Source organism: Dreissena polymorpha, chromosome 1 (assembly GCF_020536995.1).
Source record: "Dreissena polymorpha isolate Duluth1 chromosome 1, UMN_Dpol_1.0, whole genome shotgun sequence".
NCBI classification, from domain to species: domain Eukaryota; kingdom Metazoa; phylum Mollusca; class Bivalvia; order Myida; family Dreissenidae; genus Dreissena; species Dreissena polymorpha.
The window spans coordinates 92,176,493-92,197,912 of NC_068355.1; the positions used below are offsets into that span (position 1 = coordinate 92,176,493).

Sequence of the window (21,420 nt, forward strand, 5' to 3'; positions counted from 1 at the left end):
CAAAATGAAGCGTGCGCGTGAAATACAAACATTTAGATATCTACTTTAATAAAAAATCAATTGCGAACGGAGAGCGGCTCAGAATATGACATTGTTGATAAATGTATAAGACTATATTAAAGGGCCTTTTCACGTGTTTGGTAAATTGACAAAATTAACAAAAGATCCGCAAATTTTCGTTCAAAGTATAACATTAGTGAGGAAACAGTACTACTGAACATTTACCATGCTCTAAAATATCAATTGTATGCATCTTTTGACGATTTGAAAACCTGAAAATTATAAAGCGAAACGATTGAATAATTTGGAAAGTTCTGTTGTAGTCGTTATATTGTGTGATTCTACGAGTATTGCTTATATAAAGTATAAAATACATCCCTCATTGTATGAGCACGGATGGCCGAGTGGAATAAAGCGGTAGACTTTTACTTTAGGACTCCAGGGGTCAGTTGTTCGAGCCCAGTTATGGGTTACTTTTTTTTCCTTTTTTAAAATTGTATTCTTGTTTTTTTTACTTAAGCTTTTTAGATCCAATGTATACATTTATCAATATGAAGCATTTAATGACCAACTTCAATACATGAAAACATCTGTGAAAATGCCCATTTAATTGAACTTTTTTATCAAACATATTCAATGCCTTACATGTTTCCCAATACTTTCGGCATTAGATTACCTAGTATTGTTCATTAAAGTGTGTAATTGATTGTTAAAAACTGCATATGTAGTTTTTGAGGTATTCCACTCTGTTAGCTGTCATAATCGGAGGCCTATCACCAACATCCAAAAGCAACAATTTAAGCCTTCCATTTGCAGCCGTTATCGACAGCTCATTATATAAAGTACAAAGAGCTTTTATGTATCAACAAAATTTGACTTTGTCGTTTGTTAGCGCTTCATACCTGTATTTGTTCCAAACCATCAAACTTCATTTCGCATTGTCATAAATGTAAATCATTCGGGCGACGTTATTAAACCTGCATGCAGCAATGGTCACCAAGCGAAATAATTTGCACAAACATATGTTACCGATGGATTTTAAGCAACTAGAAAAAAGTATGTTCTCGTTTCGTTTCGGCCACGATCAAAACGATTGATTATGTCATTTTTTATCATTTACTGTTAAATGAAATATAATCTGTATGTTCCATAAAAAAATGTTGTTTTTTCCAAAATATATTGAAAAATAGTTATGTGAAAAATTCGGGCGCGTGGCAAACCGAACTCAGAATATTCGATATCTTTTCGGATTGTAGCGAGGAAAGAGTTTGACAAGCCTGAACGTATTTCCCGACGCCTTTGAAGTAACATAAGCGGCCCTTCCAAAAAAAATGGCACGAGAAATTGACCATAATGTGGTTCTTGTACCTTTTACTAACATTCTCCTAAGCAGGATAAATGAAAACAAAGTCTAACAAAAGTTTACGCAATTGTTAAAGTAATGTTTTTATACAATTTTATGAAGAAACTGAAATGGTCGCATATGAAATTAACGCAAACGATCTTAAATTCTTAAGCAATATGACATTTTAAAAGTCTACTTTTTTCTGACATTTTTCCTTTTCAATGTTGTTCAGTTCACCGGATAAGAATCGGTTAATGCATTTGGTAACCTGTTGCAACTCTAAACGAAAAAAATCATTGTGTACACACCGGTCTTACTGACCTGTGTACTAACGCGAAAGGAATTGTGGGTAGCACTTCTTTTACGATTGAAAAGTGAAAGCGAAAGCATGTCAGGTAATCGTGCTTCTGATAATCGCTATCAGTCTTAATAGAGATTCAAAATCACATTTTAACATAATTTAATAACATTTCTTTAAACAACATTCCGTTTAAAACACATAATAAATAACGATTTTTCTTTCATTATTAACATTTTCATTCCTACGCAGAACAACTTTGGCGGAAACATAATTCCCCAAACCAGGGGAATGTGATGCGTCTTAGCATAGAGGTGACAATAACGTAGTAAAAAAAATAGTTTACAACTATGAAGCGCAAGCGCTAATTAATGATATGATGGTTGATACTTCAAACATCATACTTAAATTCACGCGTACAAACGATTATATTTCATTATTTAAAACAAGAAATATCTTTAAAAAAGATATACGGCGTAAATAGTTTAATGAATGAGATCAAGGATAGCGAATGTCTTTTTCTGTGCAGTTCTTAGCTGCATCACACGCAGTACGGGATGTTACGGGGAGTTTTCGCGGCTTATTTTACATTATAACATATTGCTGGTCATAAACCTATAGATACAAAACAGAAAACCAAAAGAAGAATGGAAGTGAAATTTAAACATATGAGTCAACCGGCCACACGAGAACAAACCTGTTTTAGTGGTCTGTCGGGCATTGCTATTTGATTCGATTATTAACAGTATCGAGAATCATCGTGCTCATGCTTAAAGTGATATTATGGGCATTTTGCACTGTTGAATTGAGCTGAAAAGAATTAACAGGTCAAAATAGTTAGTTAAAATGTGGTTACTGATCAATTATCTGCAACTCACCTTGCTACCAGTTGTTTATAAAAATATATTTTATATTCGATATTCTTACGTGACCCACCCAGTCCTGTAAGCCGAAATGATCCGTAAAACAATATTGTGTCTTTGTGTCGTATGAACAAATCTGCACTAAAACTAAATTTAGGTTCAACTCGTAAACGCATGATCAGTTGTCAAACGAAAGTACGGTTAATATTCAAATGCATTATTTTTCTCTTTCTGGTATATTGTTTTAGTATGTTGATGCTGCATTAATTACTATAAGTGTATATGAAGTAGAAACATAAAAAATAATCAACGGTTGCGATAGACACCTATAAACTGTTACATGCTCATAATATCACTTTAGTACATTAGGCAATATGGTGGAATAATTATTGTTAAATTTATTAAAAATAATATTTATCATTGTATTGTTGAAAACACATTAAGAATCTATTATTGACATACCATAATTATATTGCTGAATATCTTCTTTTAACATATTTCTGGTCTAAAGAAAATTCCAGGTCACCTAGTTCACGGATAGCGTCTTTATTATATAACGATTATTTTACTGACCGCGAACTCCGGTGATGACCTGTATATAAACTCTGAATGTCCGCGACTTGACCCGAAACCTCGCGGGTTGAAATGCAATTCTTTAAAGTGACGCCTCGCTTCCACTGCTCTTTATACTTTTACATGTTAACATGTTGACAGGAATATGGAAGTAAGTACTAAATATGAGAACATAGCCTTTTAAGTATAAACGCTTTTGCGCTGGTAATACTCTGAAAATAAAAGGTGTACGCACAAACTGTATTGATGTCGAGAATTGAGTGTAAAACTGTTCTATCTATTAAGCCTTTTCATTAGAGATAAAATTGTTTCATACAGTAAAACAGTGTTACAAAGACGCGGATATGTTTCCAATGTTCTGGTGGTATACTCAAATCAGCCAATGGAATAAATGAAGTGTATTCATTCGTACTTAGCCGCGGGAAATTTTATTTGAATTTTATTGGACACTTACAAAGGTCAAGTCAGGGTGAAAAGCTGGCTTATGCAGCTTACGCCGAAAAAAATACGGGACTTCAAGATTTGATTAACAGAAAAACTTGATACTGCCCGGACATCACTATTCTGCGGCCACTGCGGCCATATCTGCGGCGCTAAATGCGGTCGTTTTGCGGGCAAAATCGAGTGCAGTATCAGTAATTTATTGACTGATAAGATGATAAGATCTACGCAAGCATAACTGCAATACAAGTCTAGCTTTGATCACGACTATATATACGTTATATATAGAGAGAGATATAGATAGATATAAAAATTGCTCAAACATTTCTTGAATCTATAGTAATATAAAGTGTGTTAATTGACCTTGTGCTCGAATTGTTGTGTGTGATTAACTAACAATGCCTTTAGTTGTGGGACATAGCCAGACAAAGTTCTTGTCTGATTATTTGTGTAAGGGCTCGTACTCAGTGTTCTCGTATTATGGATATAAAACGCTCCAGTTTGTTTGCGAGAAAGACGTTTTTGAAGTTGCGCCTTTCTTTTCGGTAAGTACCGAGCACAGTACACATACATGCGTATATAATACGATATGATTATATATTGTATAAATGGGTAGATTAATGATACAAAAAAATGTTCACTATTTATTATTCACGATTTCTATACATACAGTCCACTCTCGTTATGTCGACATCGGATATCTCGATATTCTCGATATGTCGAAGTAAGCTCAATGTCCCAACTTTTTTCCTTCTTTATCTATATAAATAAACATCGCATATCTCGATTTTCGTTATGTCGAATAATTCGATATGTCGATATAAAATTTTGTCCCGAGTCCAGATTTTACATGTATTTACTGTGGTTTGTCTCGAAGTGCGAATAACTGTCCCAGTGTCGGCAAAAAGTGAGAAAAATTTTCTTTGATACTTCACCGCCCCGCTTCGCCCGGCTGCTCCCGATACTGTGCGGTAGGAAATCGATCCGTTGATTTCACCAATGATCACACGTGTGTAATGTCGTTAGCAATTAAAACTTGAGTAAGGCCTGTCACTTTAACTGTCACTTTAACATCAATTAACTGCAATTAATGCACCGCCTGCCGAAAGGCCGAAAGACTAATTTTTTATTTTATAACCGATTGAACTTTGCATTTCAAACTACAAAATGTTCAGTATTCTGGAACGTGATTTACGCATGTTCAGATGGAAAACCCTCGTTTTGATTGGACGTCAATTGCATCATAACTATAAATAGCAACATTACCGGATGTTTACTCGACAGTTTAGAAAAATTATAACCGCATGTGTTCATGCAATTATGTAATACTTAAAACGTCATTTTAAGCATTTAAATTTAATCATGCCTCGTAAAAACACGTATACATGTATATCAGGTAGAGAGTATTCTGCCACACGGTGACGGCTTTAGTTAGACCACTTAGCAGGTATATTTATGTTAAAAACAAGGTAAATATTTGTCTTATTTTTTCTTTAAAAACGCCAAATCGGATATCTCGAACTCTCGTTATCTCGATATATTTTCTTATTCCCGCCGACTTCGAGATAGCGAGAGTGGACTGTAGTTAATTACTTAATACCAAGAATTAGAGCGTGAAATATTACACAAACAACCAAATTGTTTATTTTTGCCAACATTTTGATATTTTTGCTTTTAAACAGAGCATTTAAGTATCATTGATAGATGAATAATGTTATACAATTATTCTGCGTAAATTTATAATTTCAAAACATTTTTAGTTGGTGGTGTTAGTCACGTTCAATAAATACATCAGTTCGTCTTATCTACATGATGCCTGTAGTGAATGCCTGTACTGTTTGTTATCATAATTGTGTGTATTACAATAAAAAAAATGTGGATTGCATAAAATTAAAGGTCAAATTCCGAGTATATTACACAAAAAAACACTTAACAAAAAATACGATATTTCTTTATTTAATGTAGAATTTTGCAAAAGCAAAGCGCTTTATATTTATAAGTTCTTTCTGGTTGCGTTAGAAAAACAAAACAAAAAATGTATAACATATAATTTTTGTACATGATTTATAAAAAGAAATATAACGATTCACATGATGTTTTAGAATTTTGCGCGTGCCATTGAATGTTGAGTGAAGCGAGGAATGTCACACATTACGTACCAGTCCGTTTATGTACCGGCACTTTGTGTAACACTATCTGACACTTTATGGACCCTATATATAATACATAGAGAACAATAATTATTTTATTTAATTAAAGCTGAATCATTTTGTTTTTGCTATTGGAAGTTTATGACTGTGAACAAAATTTCAATTGTAAATCACTTTTAATTTTCTACATTTAATTTAGATTCAAAATGTTGGTTCTTCACAATGGAAACAAAAACAGTTTATGACTACTTATGTGAACAAATTTTTGATTTTAATTCATATTTTTTTATTTTCTACATTTTTAGATTCAAATTTAGATTCCAATTGTTGGTTCTTTACCGTAACAATATAGATATTAAATATAAATCAGCAATATTGTATTTAGTAAGAATTGAGATACTAAATTACTCAGTTTTATATCTGATACAGTTTTTTTAAATTATTTACGCGAACACATTAATTTAATCAAATTGTATTTAACTTTTTTTCCAAATAACTAAAACTTTTCTGATAAAAAAAGTAAATGATTCAGTACAATGAATTGCAATGTTATAGTGGGAACAATATCTGATTAACTCAAATTTGACTCAATCAACACTTGAGGCAAATTAATCAGAGTTGTTTGCACAGGTAATTATTGCCCATTTATACTGCTATAAATAAATGGATAATATATAGGTGGTAAGTTTCAAAGTGGTACATAAAAAAACTTGTACATAAGGTGTCACATTGCAAGAGATGCGAATTAAATTACACATTATTAAAAACTGATACTATTCTGTCAACTTGATTTATAAATCATGTTCCGTCGCGCCAATGTATTCATTTTTTTTTCATGAAATTGTGTATCAAAGCAAAACGATTAAACGATGTCAGTAATCCAGCTTTTCACATTAAATGATCTTTAACATTACGCCAGCAGACCCGAATGAATAAACTTATTTTATTCCAATCAGGTAAATAGCAATTACAATAATATAACAGGGGAATTTACACTGTATATTAGCAACCTGCTGTGGTGATCCATATCTTATCAGCTCAATACACCGGCACCTGGCTACTGTACTGGAAAAATTGGAATTACTGCCGAAATAACTGATTTCATTTATTGCTAAATTGTTTTGTACATTTAACATTAACAACGAGAATGGATCCAATTCACCGTTGCACATTTTTATTAAATTCACAGTAACCTGTTCTTTAAATAGAGATAGCCTAATTAAAGACGGCGCTAATAAAGTGTGAAGGTGGATATAAAGAAGTAAGAGCCATTTTCGCATGACACGGGCAGTATAGCATGTAATCTTATATAAAAAAGACACATTTAAGGCATGGTTAAAATATAAGAGCCATTTTCGCATGACACGGGCAGTATAGCATGTAGTCTTATATAAAAAAAGACACATTTAAGACATGGTTAAAATATAATTAAGACACGTTGAATATCTCATTTCTTCAAACAAATTAGCACGTAGTCACATAAATAAGATACATTAAAGACACAGAAAAAATATAGATAAGACACATTTGCAATTTTCATTTCTTAAAAAAGCGTGTGAATCTGAAGCAATACATTTATTACTGACGCATTATTCTAAAAGTCGACAGACAACATAAGTTCAAAGAGGGAGCCACAATAACATAACATCTATCTTCGCATGATACTGGTTGTATAGCAAGTAGTCCGTTGGCCGCTAATTTGTGAAAAACATGCGTCGCGAATTCTTCAGAATTGTGAAAAAATGAGTCGTGAAGTTTCCGAATTGTGAAATTTATTTTTCATGATCAAATGTAGTAAATGCAAGTTTATTAAATTAATTTAATCTTACAATACTTGGAATTTCCATAAAATTTGTATTCACCAAATGATTTATTTTAAAAAGTACCGGTAAATATTTCGTTGAAAATGTAATTTTGATAGTGGCAATTTAAGAACACGCTTGTATATATTATCTTTTATTCACATCAAATCCTGTTCACTGTACATCAAACCATAATTACAGGATGTTGTGTTCGTTGTCGGTGCAAACGACATCGGCACAAAGACCCCGGATCGAGTTTTCGATGACATCGTGGCACTCTGTGAAGAGGTACACAATGCTACACCAGGCGCGACTATTCTTATTTCCAAACTACTTCCTAGGACACGGAACCGATTCAACGGAAACGGTTACCGACAAGACTTCTTAGACCACTGGAACTTCGATGCTGGCGTTCTCAACAAACTGTAAAGCGAGTTTGCCCGCGCGGTGCCGTGGGTTCGTGTCATTGAACATCCCGAATTCCAAACCACATTCGGTAAAAAAAACTTTTATATTTTTAATTGTGGGTGTTTTATCAGTTGTATAGATTTGTTAACCATTGGCCTACTTACCGTATATCAAGCTTCCGTAGGGTAGAGTTTGAGAGGTCGCATATGAAACGGGAGGTTATGGGTTCGAATACCGCCAACATCAGGATGTTTTGAAATTCAAAAACTGTGGCATTATTATCATGAAATATCGACCTCGACATACAGGTCCATCATCTTAAAATATGACGAAAAACGCACATTCATATCACATGGATGTCTCGTAAACAATACGATATTTAATATTTTGAATAAACAGTTACCAGCTGTTCTTATTTTCGTTTATCCATGCTTTTCTTTAAAAACATTATTTTTCATTTTTATAAAATCTTAGCATGGTCTCATTGCAGGAGACAACGTCAATCTCCTCTGCAAAGATGGTCTGCATCTGACTATTGACGGTACGCACACGTTTGCCAGCAACATAGAGACAGCCGTCATGTCTCTTACGAGACCGACTTGCCCCGGGCCTGATCCAGCTACTCAGTCATCACATCCAACACCGACATCAGACTATGGACCCGTAACATATAGTTCGATAGTCCGTAAAACCCAAAACATAGTATGTGAACCGCCGCGTGATTCTGGTACCATTACGGCGACGTTGACTGAGAAGAAGCGCAAGCGTCAACGGAAGTATCAGGATCCCATCAGAACCGTATAAATTGGAAAATTTGGCTATTCCAAGAAGAACTACATTAAATTACAACCAACGACTGATAGTGTTACCTGTACAAATTAAAAATGACGAGACAGTGACAGAGACGACCAAACCTCCATGCAAAATACCTTCGAACATTTACGAACTTTTGGAAATAGAAGAGAGTGACTTTTCTGACTGCGAAGACGAAACCCCCGACATGACATGTGGCAGTCAATCTATACACGAGGACGCAAAACGAAACATAAACATGGCAACAACTTTCTTCAATGTGGCGGCGGTACTTCGGAAGTGTACAAAAACCTATCAAATGGCATTAAAACCAAGGACACAATCGACATATTAAACAACGCCATGAGCGGCGAAGTTGGCGAAAAAGTTTCAACAGAGGTACCTATTAAACCGAACGGAGGCGAGTTATATTTAATGGACACTGACGTATTACCAAACAGAAAAGACGCTTTATATGACAGATACTTTTGGAGACATGACGGGACGAAGCAATACCCAAGAAATGCGGATCACCATAAAGTTTTCAAATCAATTTACATGATAAGGGACAAGTCAAATGATAAAGGTGTTTCAACGGCGTTTCAAAGACGCATTTAGCGCCGCAGATATGGCCGCAGTGGCCGCAGAATAGTGATGTCCATACTGCCCTAGTATATGCAAGCCTCACCGTTCTTTTATTTTAACAAGACAAGCAATATGATATCAAGATGTGTTGCATTTTGTACACAAATATCAACAAAAACTGCTAAAAAAAAATTACGAAAAGTTAGCGCTTGTGCATATAACATTATGATCAACGAAAAGAAATACATACAAAGTCTTAGCTAATACATTGTATTATTTCTAAACCAATTGGTTCATAGATGATGAAAACGGGGTTAGTGTCCTATCATTTTTGGATATATCTTAATTTGTATTAATTAAAAAAGGGTTGATAAGTTTCTCAGTTATTTCATTTTAAGCCTCATCTGATATTTTTACTAAACGATCTCTCGTCTGCAGCCGATTGTTTTAACAATTCAATCGGGTAAACATGAAACTTCATATAGGTATATAGTTATCATTGCACGTAGTTGCGGTGCACATTAATAATAACTATCACTTTTCGCAACTGCATATTTAAGTTTTTTTCCTTTTCTTTTGTCTGCTGCTTCACTCATTTTGACAAATTACTTTCACATAAATCAAAATAATCAGCCCTTACTAGCAATTTCTAATTATGAAATTGACAACTGGTGTGTGTGTGTATGTTTTTTTTCTTTGATTTATCGCAATTGATTTGGAAAAATTGTACAAATTTCGCCCACAATTCATCAGGGCAAATCAGGGACCTATATGTGAATGTATAGGTCCCTGGGTAAACGGACTCAAAACTGTCTACAGTTTAATTCACACTATAAATATCTGGCAACGTTACTGCCTAATTAAGTGCGGTCACAAAGGACCGTTTTTACACAAAGCCGTTTACCTGAACGGTAGGTTACACTGGACAGAATTAGCTGATATGCTCGGAACCAGTAAACAGAATTTTCGCGGAAAAAGATACAACCACTGTAAATTACAATAATTCGAAAGGTACGACATTTGATTTTGCCTGGATACCTGAACTGTTGGGCCGTAATTTAGCTTTGCTGTAATGGCCCCTCTGATAAATGGTCTTTTCTTTAGAATCTCTCTCTGATATGTACTATTTTGTTAAAACTTCTCTAGAGTGCGCTTAAGTAAATATTGTTAATTTAACTTAATTTACAGATGGGTTAAACTGTCCCATTTCTCAGAATTTAGCAACGATTTAAATTGATTAACGCTTGTGGCAGCTATTGTTGATTCTTCCAAACTGTTCCAGTAATGAATTGATCTTTGACTAAAGGTGTTGAGACTTACATTACTTTTGGAATTCTTGCCTCTTAGTTTCAAGTGATGACCACGAAGATTATCCTCAGCCAGATCGAACTATTTTACCAGTTTAAATCATCCAGCTTATGTAAAGATTTAAAAATTTGTATCACATCCGCCCTGTCCCTTCTGTACACAGGTGTGACTGGTCCCAACTTTCGAAGTCTCTTGTCGTATGGTAGATGTGCCACCAAATATTATAAGGTTGGTCTGATTAAAGTCTTATCAAGAGGCAGAAACATTTCTTCATCAAGACAATCAAAGGATCTATGTACTAAGCCAAGAGTTCGCTGTGCTTTATACGTAATATTTGTAATGTGTTGGTTAAAAACTAAGCCGCTCGTCAAAAGTCACACCTAAATCTTGTGCATTTGTGACTGCTTCAAAGGCTGTGTAATTTCCGTCCGGGCAGTGTCCCAGATAAGCTGCGTATCTGCGTCTTTCACCCTATTAAAATGTTAAAAAACGCAAACAAATACAATATCATGCGTATTGAAAACGCAACCAATTTGGCTCTAACGCAAATCTGTGAAATTAGATGCGTACGATACAATCTAAAATGCTTTGCTTATTTTCGGTATTTACTTTTTATCCCCACGCTTTTTGAAAAAAAGGTGGGGATATTGTGGTTATCTCCGCCGTCCGTCCGTCCGTCCGTCCGTCCTGGCCACTATCTCCTCCTACACTAAAAGCACTAGAACCTTGAAACTTACACACATGGTAGCTATGAGCATATGTGCGAATTTTGATCTGACCCCTGGGTCAAAAGTTATAGCGGTTGGGGTGGGGCCGCGTCAGAAATTTTCACTCATTTTTTTAGGTTATTTTACATTTACTTCTTTATTTCTACACCGATTCACTTCAAATTGATACTGGACCTCTCTTATGACAATACGGTCAATCTCAACCATGCATGGCCCCATTCCCAACCCTGGGGCGCCCCGCCCACATAGGCCACACCCACCAAAAATTTCCATTTACTATAATTTTTTCATTTCTACACGGATTCACTTCAAATTGATACTGAACTTTTGTTATGACATTAGGGTCAATCTCAACTATGCATGGCCCCAATCCCAACCCTGGGGCGCCCGCCCACATAGGCCACACCCACCAAAAAATTCCATTTACTATATTTTTTTCATTTCTACACAGATTCACTTCAAATTGATACTGAACTTCTCTTATGACATTTAGGGTCAATCTCAACTATGCATGGCCCCATAACCAACCCTGGGGCCCCGCCCACATAGACCACACCCACCCAAAATTGCCTTTACTATAATTTCTTCATTTCTACACCGATTCACTTCAAATTGATATTGAACTTCTCTTATGACAATACAGTCAATCTCAACTATGCATGGCCCCATTACCAATAGAGTTGCAACGATTCACCAACAGCTCGATTCGATTCGATTTCGATTTCAGACACTCCGATACCGATTTTTTCGATTCGATTCATCTTCAAACCTAGTTTTATCATATATTCACTCTTATGCCTAAAAATTAACATTTCTGTTCAAATGTGATTTCAATAAAACACATAAAAAAGAATAGCAAATTAGGACTCAATTTCAATATAAAAACTTCTGACTAGAAGACTGTGTTGATTACACAATAATGAAAAAAATAAAATAAATAATCATAAGAACGTATCTGGAATCAGTAGAATGGTAGTATTATCACTATTATACTTTTACCCAAACCGCATAAGCTTGTCTACCATTGTGCGATGACAGCATCACCTGTTACCTGTAGGACAAATCACATTCTCTAATAAACTTAACAAAGCTCCAACAGAAATAAAACTACTTTTCTGGCTGGCGACTTGAGTAGTTGCACTTGTACGACCTCTTAGTGTTGCTAAATCAACGTTATGTTTGCGTTTGACATATTGCATTAGATTAGTGGTTGAGCCGGACTTAGCGTACGCCACATCCGTGAAGCACAGTTTACACTTTGCTTTATCGGTAGGGCTACCATCCCGAAACCCAAAAATACTGCCACACTTTTGATTTTAGCTTCTTTGGCGCATCTGATTATTTCAATTTGTCGGCAACAACTTGCTCAGCCATTTTGACGCTTTTTCCGAAAGTAGACCGTAACGGGCTTATTGATTGGATGACTATAGTAATAAGCAACCAATCGCGCGCGTCGTAATTACAAGTAAAGATAGAAACTACACCTTCCTGTATCAATAGTCAGAATACAGCGCGCTTTTCGTATCTATGTATATATATGTATTTATGTTAAAGAATCGAATCGAATTTGGTAGGTTTGGTATCGTAATCGAATCGAAGCATTTCGAATCGATTTTCGATGAATCGGATCGAATCGTTGCAGCTCTAATTACCAACCCTGGGGCGCCCCGCCCACATAGACCACACCCACCCAAAATTGCCTTTTACTATAATTTCTTCATTTCTACACCGATTCACTTCAAATTGATACTGAACCTCTCTTATGACAATACGGTCAATCTCAACTATGCATGGCCCCATTACCAACCCTGGGGCCCCGCCCACATAGACCACACCCGCCCAAAATTGCCTTTTACTATAATTTCTTCATTTCTACACCGATTCACTTCAAATTGATACTGAACTTCTCTTATGACAATACGGTCAATCTCAACTATGCATGGCACAATTACCAACCCTGGGGCGCCCTGCCCACATATGTCACACCCACCCAAAATTGCCTTTTACTATAACTTCTTCATTTCTACACCAATTCACTTCTAATTGATGATGAACTTCTCTTATGACAATACGGTCAATCTCAGCTATGCATGGCCCCATTACCAACCCTGGGGCACACCTAGGTCAAACATTCGGCGTGGGGATACGCGTCGGCCTCTGCCGCGCCATTTCTAGTTTGAATTATTATCGTAACATTTAACAAGCGCCTGGATAACGGAGCAGGACAACAGTCAAAGTAATTTAAAAGCTCTACAGTGTAGATTTCATAGTCAAAAATAATGCGTCTGACCCAATTATTTACTATGACATGCATGTATTTTCAATCTGACTTAGTCCGTCGCTCATTGTGCATGTAGTAGTAAAGCATCTGTACTTTCAGCTTCTACTACGATGCAAAATAAAAATGTTCAGCCTAAGGGTTCCTTGATTGAGTGAACAATTGCTAGAACATGTTTATATGTTTGACAGTAGCAAAGATCTCAGTTAACATAAGAATTTTTTTAAAGTTTATATTATGAACAGTTTCAAGGATTAAAGATGCTATGAAACATCAGTTTATTTAAGTTAATTAGGCTAGATTACAGTTTTATTGAATCAATACAAGCATGACAAGTGTGCATCTTCAACAGAAGTTAAGCAACAATGATTTTAAGGTTTTCATTTTTATAACTCATTTCACCCTATTTCAAGAATGAAATCACCCTATTTTTCAAAATCAATGGGTGAAAACCCTATTGCCCAAATAATTATCTATGGCACTGCGTCCGGGTCTCTCATGGAATAGCGTAAATCACTATTTGAACTTCCAAGGTGAAGAACTTTGCATTTCTTTGCATTAAATGGTTATTTGGATTGTTTATATATATGTCAAAAGTATTGTTAAAGGCTCTAAATAAATATGTTTAAAAAGCGCAGTGTAGGAAATCAAACGATATGATTTCTCTATTAGGCCAAATTTTACTGGTTGACAAGTATTTTTCCGGACGTTTCTTCTGGTTAGTTTACACTAAATCCGATTCCCATAGGGTCCCATTATTAAACTGACAGCTTTCAAAGCATTTATGTTGACTTTCCGACATATCAATTTTTCTGAACCTGGTATCATGTTAAAGAGGGATCTGTCCTCTTCCAATAATTGCAATCAAAAACCTACCGTCTTGAAACTTCTAATAATTAGCTGTCATATGCATCCACCTTAGAAAACAGTGTTTCGGAACCCTTATTTCAACAAAAGTCCCATACAATAGAAACACCCCCCGCAAAAGTTGGTCTTTTAACTTAGCTTCCAATCAAAGATATCAAAGTACTCCAGACACATACAGGCATACATGCCAGAATTTTCCAGGTGGGAATTGGAACAATTCATAAAAAAATGTCAGGACATTTGACCCAAAAGTGAGGCATCTAAAATGATCAATTATGCCACCTTTACTTTAGTCAGCAGTCAGTATATTTCTTCCTAAACCTAAGCATGTTTTGCCAATATTGACGATAAATGTGTCTTAGAATTTCATGAACACAGACGTTCTCCATTAACTGGAAGTAAACACACATGTGCACTCTGCGGATGTCTACATAACATAAAATGGGGGGCATGCATCTATTTGACATCTAAGTGGGACAGAGGCATGTGTAAATCATGTAACGTGATGTGCGAGGTTCTAGCACTGTTTTTAGCTCAACTTTTCGAAGAAAAAGGAGAGCTATTCTACTCGCCCCGGCGTTGGCATTGGTTAAAGTTCTTTAGAAAGTCAAATGACTTTAACACTATCAAAGATAATTGACTCAAACTTGGAATACTTCTTTTTGGCAACAAGACAATTGTGTAGGTCAAGGTGCATAACTCTGTTCAGCATCATTTTTAGAGTTATGCCCCTTTTTATAAATTTATACTTAGAATATTCAAAATTTTGTGAATTTTTGTTTTTTGGTTCACTTTATTCCTAAAGTATCAAAGCTATTGCTTTTATACTTGTAACACATAATAACTATCATAAGGGGACTGTGCAGGCAAAGTTATGTAACTCTAACTGGCACTTTGACAGAATTATGGCCCCTTTATACGTAGAAAATTGAAAATTTCGTTAAGTTTGTTTTGGTCCACTTAACTCCTAAACAGGGCTCGCGCTGTCGTTTGCCATTTGCAAATATTGAGAATTTGGCACAAGAAAAATCTGATTTGCGAAAATGCTAAAATCTCATACATTTTTATTGAAAAAAGCCGCCATTTAAATTCAGACTGGTTTTTTTAATTTTTAGCGAGGCTGTTTTCGGAGAAAACTTGAGGTATTGTCATAGCCTGCTCGTCGTCCGCCGTCCGCCAGGTCGTGATAAAACTTTTAGATTGGCTCTAAAATCAAAGTGCTTCCACCTACAACTTTGAAACTTCATATGTAGATGCACCTTGATGAGTTCTACACGCCTCACCCATTTTGGGTCACTAGGTCAAAGGTCAAGGTCACTGTGACCTCTAAAAAAAAAATTCTAACAAGCTATCGCAGCCAAGCGTGGCACCAGTTATTCGGTGCTCTTGTTGTCTTTGTTTCAATGAAAGTGTTCGCAATTTGAACAATAAACAAAAACCGGTCTGCACCAGATCATGAGACATTGCTTGACCTTATTGTTATTGAAGCGCACGTGGTAGCTGGCCAATCAACATTTTGTTCGCTCACAAATAATATAGGGTTATTCATGCACGTACACTGTAAACTTGGAATACACAGTTGAAATTGTTGTCTGCCAACAATACAGCGGCCGATGGCAAACGTTCTTTAAAGATAAACAAATGAAAAGAAGCGTAACAATAAATAAATTATTTCTAAGCTGATAACTTTACACCTGTCTACCGACTATCGATCTGAATTAGAGGTTGAAAATTAAATAATTAGTTCTATGTCGATGATGTTACACCATTCTCAGAAAGTTTCTGCCGATTATCATTTAAAATTAAAAGGTGATAATTCAGTTGTTTTTTACCCACAAACTATGCTATTGTAAATCAATATGTCAACCAAATTGTATTTTAATTACGTATTTGCTAGGTTACTGTTTGTCATTGTCTGCAGTCAAACGATATGCACATTTTATTTCATGTGCAAAACCCGTACAATTTTTGGGATGGTCGTAATCAGATACATGATTTTTTGTCGATTATAATTTTTTTCGAAGTTCTTTGTAGAAGAAATAGACTGACGAATGCACATGTAGTTATACGGACGGTGTGGTTTATAATATTTTGAATTGTATTTACCTGAAATTGCTATTGGAAAGACTATAAAAAATAACAATTAGAAAGGCCTCTGGGTTGTGTGGGGGGCTCTGCCCATTATTCCTGTTGGGTTCCTGCGGCTGCGGTTCCTAGAGCCACGGTCTAATTTTCAGGATTCTAAATTTGGGACAATCGACACCACTGTTAAATGTACATGTATAAAATAACTTATGTTTGTACTTTGACAAGTACCATAATCATTATTTTTATATTGAAAACTGTATGTTATATTATGATATGTGATAAGCCCTTATGTTGTCATTAAGTATAATAGTATATATTATTATTTCAAACCCAGTTTTCGTGCGCCGAATAACAAAAACTGGTTGGCTCAAAGAAATTTTGGTCCAGCACTAACCCTGCTAAAGTATCATAGCTATTGCTTTCAGACTTGGAATACTAAGTAACATAAGGTCAAGAATATGCAGCAGATGTTAAAGTTTGGGTACTACCCCAACTATTTTCAATGTTCCTTGACATATTGCTTTCATATTTTGCATACTTGTTTACCAACATCACCCCAACCTATAAACAAGAGCAGACAACTCTATCAAACATTTTGTCATAATTATTGCCCCTTTTACACTTAGATAATTGAACATTTTGCTAAAATTGCCATAACTTCTTTATTTATGATCATATTTGACATAAATATTAAATAATTTGAACAATTACCCCATGATGGCTTACATTACTCTGTCAAGCACTTGAATAGTCGAGCCCGCTGTCCTCTGACAGCTCTTGTTTTTCATATTTTTGGAAGATAATGTAATAAATGACCTCACATCCACACTATACACGTCACCCCTCTCCACCCCCACCCATGTCCCCTTTTTGATTAAAGTATTGAGATAGGTCCCTTCACCTTTAAAAAGAAAATAGATGAGTGGTCTGCAGTGCTCTTGTTCTTTACTGTCAATAAGCTACTTACTGTCTTGCTTCTATATTCATGAAACATTTTTGCAGTATGTGCTTGAGGAAATTTTCAGTAAAGTAAAAGCTCTGTCAAAGGTGTTCAAAAGGTTTACACCTGGTCAAGTTATACTATTTCAAACCTGATTTTACAAAAGTCGGAACACCTTTAAGTTCTTAAAACCATAAGAGGCCAAAATAAAATATTTATAATCTTGTTATCAGCATTATCATATTAGTTCATTTTAGAATTCTTAAAATATTTTCAGGTATAAAGAAACCATTGACACATGGCAAAGGCATTCACAGGCAAAGGCAAGACCTCAATCGGTCAGAACAGACCTGGCAGTCAGGGAGCTCCCCCATCCAAAAAGGCCAAGTAAGATAGCTTTATTGGACATTAACGGAATTATTTTTTTGAATTGACACATTTTGTGTGTGATAGTTTAACTATGATAAATGGTCTTAATGAGAAAAGAATATCGCTTTTTTTGCAGGATCTTGGCAGGTATATTTGCCATGTGTTTTGGAAGAAAATATCACAAGTCTTGAAAATGGTGAAATGGAAACTTCGAAATGCACTCTCAAGAGAAAGATAGATTGATAATATGTTGCTTTAATATTGCATCTTCATCAAGTCTTTTATAATCATTTTATGATTACAAATAATATGATGTATGCAAAAAGTATTGTGCTTTGTAGTGTTTAAGAATTATTTTTTTTTGCCCCTACCGGTTTCACTGGAGAGGACTTATGGTTTGCGCCCTGTGTGTCCGTCAGTCTGTGAGTCTGTCACACTTTTCTTGATCCTGCGATAACTTTTAAAGTTCTTAATATTTTTTCATGAAACTTGAAACATGGATAGATGGCAATATGGAAATTATGCACGTCATTTCATATTGTTCCTATGTCCAAAATTCTGGTTGCTATGGCAACAAATAAAAAACTAGAAATGGTGCAGCAGAGGCCGACGCGTATCCCCACGCCGCATGTTTGACCCAGGGGCGCCCCAGGGTTGGTAATGGGGCTATGCATAGTTGAGATTGACCGTATTGTCATAAGAGAAGTTCAGTATCAATTAGAAGTGAATTAATGTAGAAATGAAGAAATTATAGTAAAAGGCAATTTTGGATGGGCGTGGCCTATGTGGGCGGGGTGCCCCAGGGTTGGTAATGGGACCATACATAGTTGAGATTGACCGTATTGTCATAAGAGAGGTTCAGTATCAATTTGAAGTAAATCAGTGTAGAAATGGAGAAATAATAGTAAAATGCAATTTTGGGTGGGCGTGGCCTATGTGGGCAGGGCACCCCAGGGTTGGTAATGGGGCCATGCATAGTTGAGATTGACTGAATACACTGTAACTCCAATATAGCACGGTCAATGGGATCCAAGCCGCGAAACAGCGTTATAACGGATCCGCGTTATAGGTTTTGAGCTCATTTACTGCAGGGCGCTATAAAAAAAACAGGTATAGAATAGCCTATAATATAGGTCATGTATATTGCCATGCTGTGTTGACGCAAATACATGCATATAAACCGAATCATATCGATAACAGTATACATACCGCTTTTCTTATGTGCACATTTATCCGATAATCAAATAAAATTGCAAAATCACTTAAAAAATAATAATCTTGAATATTAATGACGATATATGTTTAAGAAATTCGTAAACACAACAGTACGCATATATGCCAGTTTCAGAAGTGTTAAGAGTACAGTGCATTATGGGGCAGAGCTTTCATTGGACGAGCGACTTTAAATTTAGATTGAATGCAATACGACTCATGTACAAAAAATTGTTTTATTGCGTCATACGCATGCAAAAAACGTGTTTCCTGGGGACTTTCTGATACCGCGCGAAAATGAAAGTGAAACTCTGTTAACAATTACCGGTACACTGCGTTCGCATGTAAATAATCGTCTGCATTATTTAATTTCTTATACACAAACTGAAAGATTAAATGACATAATACTAGGATGATAATGAAATGACAGAAAAAGTTGTTTTATACAGAAGGCAGTATATTTCACAGCCGCTCATTTAATATAGTCAAACCGCAACCATATCAAAGTAAGAATGTTTCAATTGTTTTGAATTACTTTAATTGTATAACTATCCCGCTTGCACTTAACTTATGGAAATTATCGCACTGAACCGCTCTGATGAGGAATACATGTAATAAACACTGACACGCGAGATTTTCACACCTTTATTGACATTACATAACAGATTAACACCAATTAGCTGTCGGTGTTGTTTAACCTCGAGGCGATTATAATCGGTTCAACGGACGGTTGAATAAAGCAATCAACATGTGATTGCCGCCATCTTTGAATTGTCTGAAAATACATGAAGTTGCATAATACGGATTTGAATCAGAAATCAAATGGAAGGTTGGAGAAAAAATGGGATCCAAGCACCCTCCGCGTTAAATTGGATTCAGCGTTATAACGGAGCGCGTTATATTGGAGTTACAGTGTAGTCATAAAAGAGGTTCAGTATCAATTTGAAGTGAATCGGTGTAGAGATGAAGTAATTATAGTAAAAGGCAATTTTGGGTGGGCGTGGCCTATGTGGGCAAGGCGCCCCAGGGTTGTTCATGGGGCTATGCATAGTTGAGATTAACCGTATTGTCATAAGAGAGGTTCAGTATCAATTTGAAGTGAATCGGTGTAGAAATGAAGAAATTATAGTAAAAGGCAATTTTGGGTGGGCGTGGCCTATGTGGGCGGGGTGCCCCAGGGTTGGTAATGGGGCCATGCATAGCTGAGATTGACCGTATTGTCAATGGAAAGGTTCAGTATCAATTTGAAGTGAATCGGTGTAAAAATGAAGAAATTATAGTAAAACTGCAGTTTTGGGTGGGTGTGGCCTATGTGAGCGGGGCGCCCCAGGGTTGGTAATGGGGCCATGCATAGTTGACATTGACCGTATTGTTATAAGAGAGGTTCGGTATCAATATGAAGACAAACAGTGTAGAAATGAAGAAATTATAGTAAAATTACCTAAAAAAATGAGTGAAAATCTCTGACCCGGCCCCGCCCCAGCCCCCATAACTTTTGACCCAGGGGTCAGATCAAAATTCCAAATAGTGCAGGGTCGCACATATGCTCATAGCTATATGTGTGTTAGTTTAAAGGTTCTAGTGCGTGTAGTGTAGGAGGAGACAGTGGCCAGGACGGACAGACAGACGGACAACCGGACAGACGACGGAGATAACCACAATATCCCGACGCTTTTCAAAAAGCGTGGGGATAATTTAAAAATCTGACAATGGTGGAGCCGGTAGGGGACATATATTGCTTGGCAATAGTCTTGTTTTTTTAATTAATTTATAGTTTTTTCTTGCTTTAGTAGGGCTGACCATAGGGCTCTTACATCAAGATAATTTCTTAAAAATGATGCTTTTTATGTCCCACACTATAGTAGTGGGGGACATATTGTTTTTGCCCTGTCTGTTGGTCTGTATGTTGGTCTGTACGTTGGTCTGTTTGCGCCAACTTTAACATTTTGCAATAACTTTTGCTATATTGAAGATAGCAACTTCATATTTGGCATGCATGTGTATCTAATAAAGCTGCACATTATGAGTGGTGAAAGGTGAAGGTCAAGGTCATCCTTCAAGGTCAGAGGTCAAATATATGTGGCAAAAATCGCTCATTTTATGAATACTTTTGCAATATTGAAGATAGCAACTTGATATTTGGCATGCATGTGTATCTCATGGAGCTGCACATTTTGAGTGGTGAAAGGTCAAGGTCAAGGTCATCCTTCAAGGTCAGAGGTCAAATATATGTGGCCCGAATCGCTTATTTTTAACCAGGTTTTCCGAAGGAAAAAACTGGTTGTTAGATTGGCGAATGCGGGCGGGCTGGCTGGCGGGCGGGCCGAACAAGCTTGTCCGGGCCATAACTATGTCTTTCATTGTCAGATTTTA

At 36.1% G+C, this 21,420-nt stretch overlaps 1 protein-coding gene across 4 annotated transcripts in view; it reads left to right on the top strand.

The window, feature by feature from the left end:
- Nucleotides 1-3,790: 3,790 nt before the first annotated feature.
- The window catches only part of LOC127840856 (DNA polymerase delta catalytic subunit-like), a 64,493-nt gene continuing 46,863 nt past the window's right edge, over nt 3,791-21,420 (top strand). Inside the window, exons 1-4 of one of the 4 annotated variants that reach the window (XM_052369292.1) lie at nt 3,791-4,065; nt 7,674-7,968; nt 8,371-9,071; nt 17,744-17,853. In XM_052369292.1, coding sequence (XP_052225252.1) covers nt 17,765-17,853 — 89 coding nt within the window. In that variant the 5' untranslated portion in view covers nt 3,791-4,065; nt 7,674-7,968; nt 8,371-9,071; nt 17,744-17,764. Of the gene's footprint in view, nt 4,066-7,673; nt 7,969-8,370; nt 9,072-10,152; nt 10,269-10,307; nt 10,327-10,728; nt 10,794-17,743; nt 17,854-21,420 lie in introns of those variants that run through there. The other 3 variants (XM_052369301.1, XM_052369291.1, XM_052369308.1) reach the window with 3 other exon arrangements.